General features: G+C 44.5%; 1 protein-coding gene across 2 annotated transcripts in view; it reads left to right on the top strand.

Moving 5' to 3' along the window:
• kif19 (kinesin family member 19) overlaps positions 1–5,275 on the top strand; it is a 62,757-nt gene extending 57,482 nt beyond the window's left edge. The window contains exons 18-20 of one of the 2 annotated variants that reach the window (XM_061708620.1): positions 90–478; positions 3,034–3,202; positions 4,348–5,275. In XM_061708620.1, the coding sequence (XP_061564604.1) occupies positions 90–478; positions 3,034–3,202; positions 4,348–4,463 (674 nt within the window). In that variant the 3' untranslated portion in view covers positions 4,464–5,275. The remainder of the gene's footprint in view (positions 1–89; positions 479–3,033; positions 3,203–4,347) is intronic. The other variant, XM_061708621.1, reaches the window with a different exon arrangement.
• Positions 5,276–14,194: the final 8,919 nt, after the last annotated feature.

Here is a 14,194-nt window from a genome sequence, read left to right as displayed (position 1 = left end):
TTATGATGTAAAATTGTATGTATGTATAAATGGGCTCAGCTCAGTATCACTGATACTCAATCTGAAATCCTCTCTCCATGTCTGCACAGAACGGCAGCAGATCCTGAAGGGCGTCCAGAACATCGTTGTGAAAGCGGCGCGTCGGCGCTCCAAAGCCCTGGAGGTGGACGTGCTGCGTCTGCCGGCCGCGTCCTCCCCCCTGGACCCCAAGAAGCAGAAGAGCAGCCTCTCTCTGAGCGAGCCGTCCCCGGCAGGTCCGCCCTCTCGGCGGGGCCGGCAGCCCAGCCCCGAGCTGAGACACGCCACCTCCGACGACAACCTGTCCAGCAGCACCGGCGAGGGGCCCGGCCCCCAGGCCACGTGGACCCGGCCCCGGAACCGCCCGGTCGCGGCCAAGAACCAGACGCCTCGCGCCATGGACTTTGAAGCTCGGCGCAAGAAGAGACGCTCGCGTTCCTTTGAGGTCACTGGTCAAGCGGTGAGTCGTTGTCATTTGATGCGCACAAACATTGATGTAAATGGCTCCAGAAACAGAAAGATATTGTTTTTATTGTTGTTATTTTCCTATCTTTGCGTCTACCAGTGTTTTAGTTTGAGTCCTCGGTAGGCGTGTTTCCATCAGCGTGAGTTCCGGGTAAACCCACCAGACAGGAACCCTAACTGACTGTGTTTCCATGCATCAATAACTCTTTTAAAACCCCAATATTGGCAATAACCCGAATTTGCACGGCCATGTAAACACCAATAACCCCTTTAAATAACCTGAATTTGCCCGTGATTTCCTGGGTTACTCCTTTTAAAACCTGAATATTGGGTCATGTAAACACCAAACAGAATATCCCCATCACACGGAACAGGAATTTGTTTTCTGCACATGTTCTGTTCACAACGAATCCTGGTCTTTTGTGTCCAGGAAGTTCTTATAAACACGGAGAAACCAAGACCAGGAGGAGACTAATCACTTCATAAATGTAATGAAGGATATGAACATTTCTGCATTTGTAGACGGTAGAAAGTACCGGGATAGAAGATTTACAAGAAGGTGAGAGAAAAGTTGAAGCAGCATTTGTTTTGAATTTGGATACAGGAAGGAGAAACAGAAATGACGCTAATTGTGTCATGATGTTCTCCGTGCGTCGCTGGTTTGATCCAGATATCACAAATGATTAATTACCATGTAAACGGAATATTCCCAATGTTTCAGTAAACGGAATATTAGCAATAACCCCAATTTTGACTGCATGGAGACATAGTCACTGTCTCTTCGGCCCCTCAGGTGCCGCATTTCCATTACACTGTAACTCCAACCCAGGAGCCTTTGACTGGAAAAATAGCGCTGCCGACCACTAAGTGGTGGTGATGCTAATTTTTTGCAGTACGCAAACAACTAGCAGAAAAATTAAAAGAAGAAATATGTAAACAACTTAATCTCCAACTTCTCCAACTTCATCAAATGTACTCGTAGCAAAATGTCTCTGGTCCAAATGCTTAAATAATGAGTGATTTTGTGATATGTGACATGATTTAAGTTCACGTGAGAGGGCTGAACGTAATTCCCTGCTTTTAGAGGACCCAATCAGCAGACTACCCACCAGGTAGCCCCTCTCAGCCCAAAAACAGCCATCTCCTACTACAGGGCCTTTATTTGGGCCCCGTAAAGGTTCCTGGAGGCCACTTTACAGAGCTGTTCCTGATAATGGAAACGCAGGCACACGGCCCTGCGCGAAAAATCTACCTGGAACCCCCGCTAGTGGAAACACGCCTAATCCAACTGAACTCAGATGTGTTATCAGTAGAAAACTCCCAACAACGGGACTAATGTGGTTTAAACCAGTGGTCTCCAACCCCCGGGCCCCGGCCTGGTACCAGGCCATGGGTCATCTGGTACCAGGCCATGGGTCATTCGGTACCGGGCCGCACAGAAAGAAAAAATAATTTCTGTAGCCCCGACTGATGATGTCTGACTGACTGACTGACTCTCAAACTGATGGTTCACCATGTTTTTATTCCTTGGATGTAAATACACTGGAAACACACCGTAAGAGCTATAAAGGAATAAAATAGAGTTAGTCTTTCTACATTCATATAAGTTTTATTTAACTTAAATACAGACCGACACAGCTGCTGCTCGCTCAGTAATAACAGCTACCGTTAACCACAATACATGAGTAACCATGGCAACCAAACTCAAGCTGGACATAAATACGACATAACATTTCAAAGAAAAAAAATCTTCATCAGCAGGTGCTTTTTGTGTCAGTTAGGCTCCACTTTAACATTCCTGACACTAGTTTAGTCTTTCAGACACACTTTCTACTGCCGTTAAACTTTTACCCTTAAAGTCCGAAGCGCAGGATGTTTACAGGGTCTCGGCGAGACCCCTTGAAAATAAAAGCACTAAATATCGGTCTCCTTAATTGTGGCCGGGTGGAGAGGTGGACGGGACACGCACCTGTGTCCCATCCACCTGAGTGGCTGCCACGCCTCCACCCGGCCTGCCTTTATAAGGCACAGCTGGAGAGCAGAAAAGGGGTTCGGAGAAGCTGTGTGTGATGCTTGTGCACATGTGGGTGGTTTGTGAGAAATAAAAAGGGTCTGCACAAAACTCTGTGTCTCTCCGTCCTTCGGTCGGGCCCCCGTGGCACCCACCCTGCCACATTAATATATAATAAATAAAATAAAAGCCTGGCTTTAAATAACGTTAATGAGACATAAAAACAGATTTATAGAAATACTCATATTAAAAGGTAATTTACAATTTCCATTATTTTATTTTATTTTTTCGAAAATTATGTTTTATTATTATTATTCATTATTATTACTATAGAGAAAATACGACAGTTTTTAATGCCGATCTTGTCATTTTATTTAGTTTTTATCAGCTACACCTTTAGATTGGGCCGTGAAAATATTGTCAGACATTAAACCGGTCCGTGGTGCAGAAAAGGTTGGAGACCACTGGTTTAAACGGTCTCCAAATAAAGTGTGTAAATGTTCTCCATGTGGCGCGTTAACTTGGTCTCTCACCTGCAGCTGCCTCAGACCAAGACCACTGCAGCTCAGAGGTTCCGCCCTCTGGACAGCACGTCAGACCCGCATCTGCACATCAACGGTCAGCCGCAGGCCCCCTCGCTGCGGCCCCAGTACCGGGGGATCCCCCCGCTGTCTAGAGTCAGGCCCCCCCACAACACCGCCCATACAGGTAAACCCCGGCCTCGGCCACGTCATCTCTCCCAGGGTTTCCTCCTGAGCTTCCTCCTTTCCTGTTTACTCAAGTTACTCTTAAATTAAATACTGACCTGCTGGACTCTACTGCCCTTACTGCCTAACAACTTGTGCTTTTTATTATTTTACCTCTTTTCTTATCATTTTATTTCATTTTATTTGTTATTTAAGCGTACTCTTAAATGAAATACTTTTTTTTTTTGAAAACCGCGCAAAGTTATGGATCAGCCCTGAATGCAGGCATTGTGACGTAGAATTGTCAAATTGGTTTAATTCACCTTACGAATTGTTACAGATTACTTTTGTAATACTGTATTTGACCCGGTCTTTGTACGTTTTGACCGTATAGAAACATAATTCTTGCCATTGTAAGAATGAGATGAACCTGCTGGATCTACTGCCCTTACTTTTTAACAACTTGTGCTTTTTATTAATTTATCTCTTTTCTTATCATTTTATTTCATTTTATTTGTTATTTACTGTTTAATTGTGTCTTGCCGCTTTTAATGTTGTTTTTACTTTTGTATGCTCGCCGTCATTGTAAATGAGGGCTCGCCCTCAATGATTTTCGAGTTTGAATAAAGATATTTATACCGTATTTTGCATATAAGCCGCATCCGCTCTATTTAAAAAAAAGATATTTAGCCGCAGATATTTCTGTTGTTAGATTAGATATTTACTACATGTCCAGAAGGATTCTGAACTGTAAATGATGTACATGTTTGTACCTAAATAGATCTTTCCTAACAGTGTCTTTTAACACGGCAGCAACTTTGCTGATTAAAACGGGTCAGAACCAAGAGAAAATAACCTGTATTTATTTATCTATTTATCTGTTTAAAATCTGCTTCTACCTACTTCTATCTGCTAAAGAAGAAGTAGTGTATTCTTCTTTGCATTTATTTTGTCTTAGTTTTGATTCTAATTCCGGTTAGAGCGGTGGAAGAAAAATCCACAGAATAGTTTACCTTTGTATAAGCTGCATGGTTGAAAACCTATGAAAAAAGTAGCGGCTTATAGTCCAGAAAATACGGTATATATAATGTTGATGTAAAGCACTTTGAATGACCTTGTGTTGAATTGTGCTGTACAAATAAACTTGCCTTTCCTCCTGTTCTCTAGGCTCTGAGTCGTCCACAGCCAACCTGAATAACCTGAAGCGAGGAGCGCAGCTCCGCCAGCCGCTCCTCTACGTCACCACCACGGGCTCCGGGGCCCAGCGGACCCGCAGACACTAAACTCTGAGCATTGCCAGATGAAGGCGAAGCCCTCGCTGACTGACACGAGGGAAGGTCACGAGCGTCTGCTCTGTAGGACACTAACCCGACGAAGGCTGCACGCCTCCACACAGCTCTCCTCCTGTATTAGCTGACGGCGCTGAGCGGCTCTGAGATCCACGAGTCTCAAGACGCCAAACAGTCGTAGATGTAGGTTTGGTGTTCTGTCAGGTGTTTTCACTTTAGCTCGCTGTCGTGCTGAGTTTCTTGCGTTTCCATCAAGTCAGGATGACGTCAAGCTAACTGTGAATGCAAGACCGTAGTCTTCGTTCTTAGTGAGTGTACGTGGTTTTTATACGTTTCAGTGGTTATTACGACGACTGAACAGCTTACATAAGCTTACATAAGTCTCAGTGTAATGGTGTATATATACGAATCTGGGGCGACGACTGTCTTTTATTTTCAAAATAAAGTTGAGAAATGTGTGAATACTCTGTAATGAGCTACAGCCGGCTGTTAAAATGCATCACCATCAATGTTTCTTGTAGTGAGTAATTAGTTTGAATATGACACTGATATCTGTGGAGAAAATGTGTTTCTTGTACATGTTGAGGTTCCACATCGTATTCCCGCTCATCCGGGAAATTCCCAATGTTAAATGTTTGGTACCATAAGATGTTTTCCCAGATTAGTTGGTTGTGTTTTTAATTAACTATTTAACGGTTGCCTTTTCTTTTATGATATGACTTTTTCATAATTATTACTACTTTCTATTCTTTATTTTGTACATTTTTTTTATTTGTACGCAAATAAATCTAAATGAATTGTGTAAAATGGTCCGTGTTTACTGATGTACCGTCAGCCCGGTCTCTGTGTATTGAAGGAGAGAGAGAGACAAAAAAGCTGTAAACGCTCCCAGTGCTGCGGCACGGAGCAGCACCCGGACACCTCTTTGGTGAAGACCTTTGGAGCCCACCAGGGAGATAACCCACTCATAAACACTTTACTAATGGAGTTATTTCTTTGATGTGTGCCTTTTTCTTCCTTCAGTCCCACTCTTGCCGCGCCACAGTTTGTCAACAGACTTTTTAGGCGTCATCCTTTACCAGCGGATTCAAAGTCCAAGGATGCCGTTTATTAATATGCCTGGAGACGTTCAAGTAATACTGGATCAGCAACTGAATTCCTTACATTGTTTTGGCAAAATTAAAATTGGCTGTTACCGTACTTTTTAGCAAACCGGGATGGCCTTTAAAAAGTCTTAAATTCCATTTTCCTAAAATAAGGCCTTTTAAATGTCTTAATTTGTCTTAAATCTCAATCCAAGGTCTTAATTTTTTAATCTTAATTTTAGAGGGAATTCACTCTTCCTATTAGGAAATCCAGAGTAATCCCAACAGCAGCATGAGTGAGCACAGGCAGTTGGAATTTAGACAGGACTGCATGACTAAAATAATCAAAAAACTGCAAATCAAGAGTCCACTGAAGTACTCAGTCGAGAGGCAAATGTGTCCTTGGACCCAATAAACTTGTTTTCTGACCATGACATGCATGGATGTATTATATTAACTGGATACCGGACCGGAAAATGGCCGCCGTTCATTTCAATGGAAGTTGCTGTCATTACCCGATGTGAGTCGCTACCCGATTTGAGTCACACATGCGCAGTCGCATTATGAATGTAAAATGATTGTAATGTTAAAAATGTGTTAGTTTATACCATTCCCAACTGAAAAAATATGAACATATCTATGCATCTCTCTCTATCTCTATATATTATTTTTATTGTCTAAATTTTTGGGGTAATTTTAAACTAATGAAAATGGTGTTTCTTCTCATTCATCATTAGTAATATCAAAGGGAACTTTTACTTATTTCATTAAAATTCAGACCAAATAGGAAAAGCAATCATGTAAATAATAATATCCCTAACTTATTGTGAGTAGTGTATATCAAAACAAGTGTGTGTTTAGATCTTGTCTATCAAGTCTGGCGACGTAACTGTAGTTTGTCCAAGCGACTGCGCATGTGCGACTCAAATGACAGTTGCTCGCCTGGCGCATACGCCGAAAAAGTTCCCGACTTCCGGGTTTACTTCCGCGTTATGGGGCCCATAGAGCATGCGCAGTTGAGTCACCTCCCATGATGCTCTGGGGCCTCCCATCATGCCCCGGGGCAATGAGAACGAGCAAAGCGCGCTCTGGACAAGTGCTGCGCGCTCATGAGTCCTTGTAAGTGAGTTAGATGTACACAATGAAATTATGGATTTACAGGGCAAATCAACCGATGGTGTTCTCAAAGTCATGGTTATAGACTATACATGGTTCATTTGTGTGTTTTTTTTTTTTTTAAGTAAAGATAAAACTAGTCATTTTTATTTAAAGGAGCCGTCTGTAAGAAATGTCCAAAACTGGTACTGCAGTCACTTTCAAAATATTGTTGAGCGGCGTGTACCCTCCCCCTCCTCCCCCCGACCAGAGGTTGCCAGGTAGGCTGCAGAATGCAGCAGGAACGTAGGCTGCCATGGCTGCCATAATTAGAGCCGAGCTGGCAACCCGGATGCCTAAACAATACTGACTTGGTGATTGGGAGATAGGTGGAGGGTGGAGCTTCAGAAACAATACTGACTTGGTGATTGGGAGATAGGTGGAGGGTGGAGCTTCAGAAACAATACTGACTTGGTAATTGGGAGATAGGTGGAGGGTGGAGCTTCAGAAACAATACTGACTTGGTGATTGGGAGATAGGTGGAGGGTGGAGCTTCAACATAAACATCAGTTGAGGGCTGCAACTCCTCTTTTTAAACTGGAATATCCTGGCTTGAATGCTGTTGTCAGTGACATAAGTATTTGAAATGAACATGATTTTTAAATGTCTGTTGACATATCGGGGTCATTTTATGATTCGTTTTATTATTGCTCTTACATATGGCTCCTTTAAGGTGAGACACCCCAGGTGAATATGGTAAAATAGGGTAAAAAATGTAAATAGCAGGTATCACCATGAAACTTCCCAAGTTTATCACTTACATTAAGACAAATATTTTTTGTATTACAAGTTTTGTCAAATATTATGTTTAAATATCTAAATGAGGCAATATCTGATGAAAAATGCGCTAATTTGCATACATCATGTTTTTAGGAATAAAATGTTGTATAAATCGGGCTGTGAATGCTATATCAACAATCCCCCCTGGAAAAACCTTCAGAACATAGACTAAAAAGTGCAGATTTCGGGTTCAGAGTCTGAGGAAAAACTTATTTTGAGAAAACGGCCTTTAAAGACTTGTATTGTAACATTCTATAGATTATTAATGTAAATCGGACTTTTACTAATGGTTGCTGATACGGAGGAGATGACAATTTTTGGAGCTTCTATCATTGTTCAGGAGAGAGAGCTTTAATGATACCCGACAAGACATGGGTCAGACAACAGGCACAGCACACAGCAGCATGTTAACTTTTGGCGAATTTAGGAGAAATCTACCAACAACTGTGTTTTTGCCTGGAATGTGTCTCGCCTTAAAAAATAAATAAATAAATAAAAAAAGATAAGGATAAAACGAGCCATTTTTATTAAAAAATAACTTGTTTTATCCTTACTTTAAACAACACAAATTAACGTATTATCGTACCACGTCTATTAACATGACTTTTTGAGAAGACCGTCGGTTGATTTGCCCCATAAATCGAAAGTTACGCCTGTAATTACGGTTCTATGAGTCCCGGATGACCGCCAGGCGGTGCTGTAAGCACTGGATATCTCCCCTCGCGCATGCGCATGTCGAGTACAATACCAACAATGTCACGTCACCCGTGACCCCTGCATGACCCCCGGAAGGGGTATAACTTCCGGCGTCAGCATGGGATCGACTCCTAGAATCTTCTCTCGAGAGCACGAGGATTCGGAGTGACCGGCAGGCCTGGCGGTCATCTGGGACTCATAGAACCGTAGTTACAGGCGTAACTTTCATTCTATTTCGTCCCTACTGACCGCCAGGCGGTGCTGTAAGCACTGGATGACGAATACCAACAATGTCACGTAGGATCCCGGTCACTTACCTCACTGACCAGGGGCAGAAGGACCCGGGAGTAGAACCACGCCCAATGGTTGGGGAGTGGCGACATTGATCCGGTAAAATCTGGAATCTGGTGTCCGGCGACGTCCACGAAGCCGCTGCACAGATGTCCTCCAGAGGCACCCCCTTCAGGGCAGCCAAAGAAGCTGTGACGCTTCTGGTCGAGTGGCACCTCACCCCCACTGGTAAGGGGCGGCCACTGGCCCTGTAGGCGTGCTCGACGGTGTCCACCACCCAGTGGGACGGCGCTGTCTAGAAACAGCACGCCTCCTGTTAGGGCCACCATGACAGATAAAAAGCTGCTCCGACCGTCGCACAGGCGCGGTGGCAGCAACATAAGCAGCAAGGGCCCATACGGGGCACAAAGGGGCTTGGCCCACTCTCTGCAGGCTCGGGGTCGAACCAGGCAAGCTGGATAGGCCGATTAGCATGATCGTGCGGCAGGACCTTGGGCAGGAACGCCACGTTCGGCCACAACGTAACCCCTGAGCCATCCGGGTTCCACCTCAGGCAGTACCCGCTGACTGACAGGGCATGTAACTCACTTTGCCGACGTCATAGCGAGGAGAAAAGCCGTCTTCATAGAAAGCCACTTCAGGTCCACCTGGGCCAAGGGCTCAAAAGGTGGAGAAGAGAGGGCACCTAGCACCATGGACAGGTCCCACACCGGGGCCCTTGGGGTCCTTGGGGGGGCGCAGCCTCAGAGCCCCCCTAAGAAAGAGAGAAACCAGCCGGTGGCACCCCACGGTGGCATTCTCGACCAGGGCATGTCGTGATGAAATGGCCACCACGTACACCCTCAAAGTGGACTGAGCACGGCCATCATCCAGGAGGGACTGAAGGAACTCCAGGATCGTGGCCACAGGGCAAAGCACAGGGTCCTCTGCCCTGTCCGCACACCAGGCAGAGAATCCCCTCCACTTGCACTCATACTGGAGGCGGGTGGAGGGCGCACGGGCGTTCAAGATGGTAACCCTGACGGGCTCAGTACAGCTTGACACTAACGGGTCGGGCCCTGCAGTGGCCAGACCCAGAGTTGAAGGCGACGGGGGTCGGGATGCCAAATCTGACCCCTCAGCTGGGACAGAAGGTCCCTCCGGTCGGGGAGGCGACATGACATGTCGCAGCAGAGCCTCCGGAGCAGTGGGAACCACGGTTTCCCCGGCCAGAAGGGGGCCACCAAGAGGAGCCTGTGACCTCTCTGGAGGACTCTCTGCAACATCGGCAGGATCAAAGGGAGTGGGGGGAACGTGTATAGGAGCCCGTCGGGCCCTAGGGCATCCTGACCCAGAGGACTGGTCTCCTCTGTCCAGGAGAACCAGAGGGGGCAGTGAGCCGAGTTGCCCGAGGCGAAGAGTTCCATCACCACTCTGCCGAAGAGGACCCAAATCATCCCCACCACCTCCGGATGAAGCCGCCACTCTCCCGGGGGAGGCTTGTGTCGGGACAGGAAGTCCGCCACCTGATTCCTGTCCCCTGGCAGGTACATCGCCCGCAGGCTGAGGAGGCGAGGAGCGGCCCATGTCAGAAGGCCCCAGGACACCCGCAGCAGCTGTGCAGACCTGGTGCCCCCCTGGTGGTTGATCTGGGAGACAGTGGTATATTGTCTGACCGAACCAGTACGTGCCTCCCCCACAGGTGAGGTAAAAAGTGCTTGAGTGCGAGGTGCACAGCACGGAGCTCCAGCACATTGATGTGGCGTGTGCGGTCCCGCGCAGACCACTTTCAATTCAATTCAATTCAATTTTATTTATATAGCGTCTAATACAACAGATGTTGTCTCTAGACGCTTTCCAGAGATCCAGAACATGAACATAAACATAAACATAAACATAAACCCCCGAGCAATTATTATATAAACAATGGCAGGTAAAAACTCCCATAGTGGGAGAAAAGCCTTAAGCCAAACAGTGGCAAGGAAAAACTCCCCTTTAGGAGGGAAGAAACCTTGAGCAGTGTGAGATTAATCCAAGTTTTTCATTGTGAAACTGTGAAGAATCAGAATCAGAAAACTGCCTGTTTATCGTGACATGCTTTGATACTCAGGAGGTTAAAACTGCTGACTTCCTGGTTGGTCAACTGAACCATTGTCAGATGGACACATCTGTCCGAGGTTTACTTTAAGCTGACTGTTGGTTATCACATGTTAACAGATGACAGCGAAGCCCTTCCTGAGTTTGAGATGTCCAACAAATACCCCATTGTCTTTAGAACCATCTGTTCAAACCTCTAAAAGAGGTCCTGTTTTAGTTCCGGGAGGCATTTGACCCTTTTGACCTTTTGTGTTTCTTTAAAGTTTAAGTTTCACATGTGTGACCTTTCAACCATCATCTGATCTATTTGACCATCTGTTTCTGTCTATTGTCCATTCAACTATTTACTATTGGGTGTCTTTCACCCCCAACGTCTGTTATCTACCAAATATGGTTTTTCCTGTCCTCCGTGCTGAATAAAAGCGCCAGCTCTGCAGACAGCCAGTTGAGAGAAGTTCTGACGAGCTCGAAAGAGGAGGGCCGTGTTGCCTAAAGCTTCTCAGGATTTCTCTCCAAACTTCTGCAGAAGGCCATTGAAAGATCATTCCACAGGTCTCCGGTGTCTTTTTCTAAGTTATAATATTGTGATGACTTTTTAACCTAACATTTGGTGCAGAGAAACCCGGGATCTCAAGTTCTGGCGATGGAACGGCGTACGGTCAAAGGAGGCCATCTAAAAATCTGTCGACAGCGTTTCCGACTTTAGGGAACGGGCCCAGATTTGGTCTGCGCTGTTCCAGAGTCCAGACGACGAGATTTCCCAGCCAGGGGAAAGCACTTGGAGACTGGTGAGAAAACTCCTCTTACTTAATACCTGGGGTATTGAAGTATTTTTGTGTAAAATACGAGTGAAATTCTGTGTGCTAACAAGAAGGTTAGTGAAAGAGGTGATTGGCAGCAGGTCGGGGACACGATTTTTATAAGAAGGCATAGGGGCCTCTAAAAATACTATGCCTGGGGCAGTGCGTAAGGCCAACACGGGGGTTTCGGACCCGACAGAATAACAAGAGGAGGTTTCTTAGGAGTGATTTTTTATGGTTTTGTTTATGTTTGTCTAATGTTTGTCTGATGTTTATGTCTGTTCAATGTGGGGTTTCCAAAATTGAGAGGAAAAATTTTAAGTTGTTCACTAAAAGATCAGGCTAAAACCAAACTGTTGAAAAAAGGAAACTTGTGTCCTGAGAGAAACTTAGGAAAGAAAATAACTGACGAAAAATAGCAGAGGCGTGGTTAAGCTGAAATTTATGCTTAAAGAATCTCTAAAAGATGCTTAATTGATGGGGAGACGTCCTCAAACTTAAGAAAATGGAGACAAATCTTGCTAAATAATAATATAGGGAACTTAAAAAGAAGAAAATCAACTAATTTAAGACTAAAAGAAAAAACAAGAAGTAAAAATGGGTTAAAGAGGTGGTATTGATGAGAGACTGGGAGGGGAGAAGTGGGGGCTGCAGCAGGATGTGATTCTCTGTGTGTGTGACAAGCTCTCTCTCTCTCTCTCCCTCTGTGTGTGTGTGTGTGTGTATGTGAGAGACACTGTCTGTGTGTGTAAAAGTGCTGCTGCAGTGTGGCTGCACGTTTACGAAGAGCTGCATGAGATGACAGGCTTAGTGAAGCTTAAGAGGGAGGTGTCTTCTCATTTGGAGACTACATGTCCGTGAGTTGAGGGTTGAATTTCCTCTCTGTTGAAGTTTTTGTTAAAATGATACAAATAGCAGCCGAAAGCTCTGTGTCTGTGTGTGACTCTCTGTGTGTGTGTGTAAGGCTACAGCGCTATGTGTGTGTGTGTGTGAAAGCGTGCTCCAGCAGTGGGTGCAGCGCTTTACGAGCGGCTGCAAGGCTCTGTGTCTGAGGGAGAACTTTTTTGTGTTTCTGGAAAAAGGGGGGTTTTCAGTGGTGAAGTGAAGTGAAGTGAGCTCTCCTTTTGGAGGAGACGTAGAGATGTGGAATAATATAGTTTGTTCTATCATTCTAAGCCCTGAATGAGGGCATAGAATCATAGAAGGTTTAAATTGGGTTAATTCATCATTTAATTTGCAGATTACTTTTGTAACACTGTATTTGACTTGGATTGTATGGAAATGGGATTCCTGCAATTTGCGAGCATGAGATAAAATGATTGGGTTGTTTGTGACATGAATGTAAAACAAATCAATCATTTGTCCTTACTCTGTCTGTTGTGAAATCACTACTGATGATTGACAGCTTCAGAGGATGGGTTTTGTACAATGAAATTAGCGCCGCTGTATTTTTAGAATACAGTGGAAGGGGGTGTGTTCATTAGCCTACTGTCATTTGTATGTCAGTGATATTTTACACAGAAAGGATTGTATGCAGGAGTAACAAACCCGTTGTACAATCTTTTTAGAAAAGAAAAACTCTGAGTGCATACTAGCCTATTCACACTGAAAATGTGTACATTTGTGATCAGTGTTGCTATCATTTAGTTTGGGAGTTCATCTGAAATGCACCAATTGAGTTTGGTTAGTTTAGTTTGAGGATAAATAATTTACACATTTGCAGTGATACACAAACCCACATGCAGATGATCTGAAGTTGTGTTTAATGTTAGTGGGTTTTTGTCTATGTGTAGTTTACACATGGGGATTTATCCCACAATTTTCTTAAGACTTCTATGAGTTTTTCATAGAGAGCATGCATTTGCGTTGCAGCATGCAAACAGAAGATTAGGAATCTCCTGAAGACTTTTATAAGTACTCATGATTTATCTGGAGACAATTTTATGACAATTTTATGACAATTTTCTAGCGTTTCTTTTGATTTGGGGAAAATATAGCTCAACAACAGTTGAGAAGGCATTATTTGATAGAATGCTCCTTTCAGTCCGACATTTTGTGACTATGACTTATTGTTTATATATATATATATAAGTTCACTGAAGACTACTGTTTACGTTGCAGGAAAGTTGCTGCACTGACAGTTTTTGTGTGGTGTTACTTTAATAAGACCATAACCTACCTGGGTTGAAATAAGAACGTTTTTCAATGAGAAATTCTGTAGTCTAATCTACGGTGGGAGACAGAGTTTAAAAGGTTTTTGCCCCCATCTAATCTGGTGATGGGAGGGGGGATCTCTGAGGGACATAGATATCCAACCCTAGAGAATCATTAAGTCAGACTTGCCGACCTGCCAGGATGCAGAGGTCAAGAAGTGGGAGGGCCACTTATCTGGGGAGCCTGACTCTGGCAGCCTGACTCTTCCAGGGAGAAGTCAAAAAGGAGGGGGTCTAATGACACAAAACCCCCACCCCTGTCGGCATGCAAAAAATGCTGTGTAGCAGACCAGTGCTTCCAAGGAAGTTGTTCCCCCTGGTGGCTAAGTTGAGCCATAGGGAGTTTCTATGGCTCAACAGGAGGGAGTGGGAGTATGTAAGGGTACATATGATACATCATGAGGATTAAATACTAAATACCCTTTAAAAAATTTTTTTAGTAGGAGCTTTCCGACATGTTGCAGATACAACATGAAAGGACCTATCCATTTGAAGTTGTTCATATGGATTTCATTCTTGGAGTGAACTAATGGCCTGTTAAGTTAAGGCTCAAGAAAGCCATGGCCTGAATGACGGCCATTAGTTGAACTGTACATGAGAATCGTCTTCTTGTACGCTGCTGTTTTCTT

Source organism: Cololabis saira, chromosome 19 (assembly GCF_033807715.1).
Source record: "Cololabis saira isolate AMF1-May2022 chromosome 19, fColSai1.1, whole genome shotgun sequence".
Lineage (NCBI taxonomy): Eukaryota > Metazoa > Chordata > Actinopteri > Beloniformes > Belonidae > Cololabis > Cololabis saira.
This window is presented reverse-complemented; position numbering and strand designations above follow the sequence as displayed.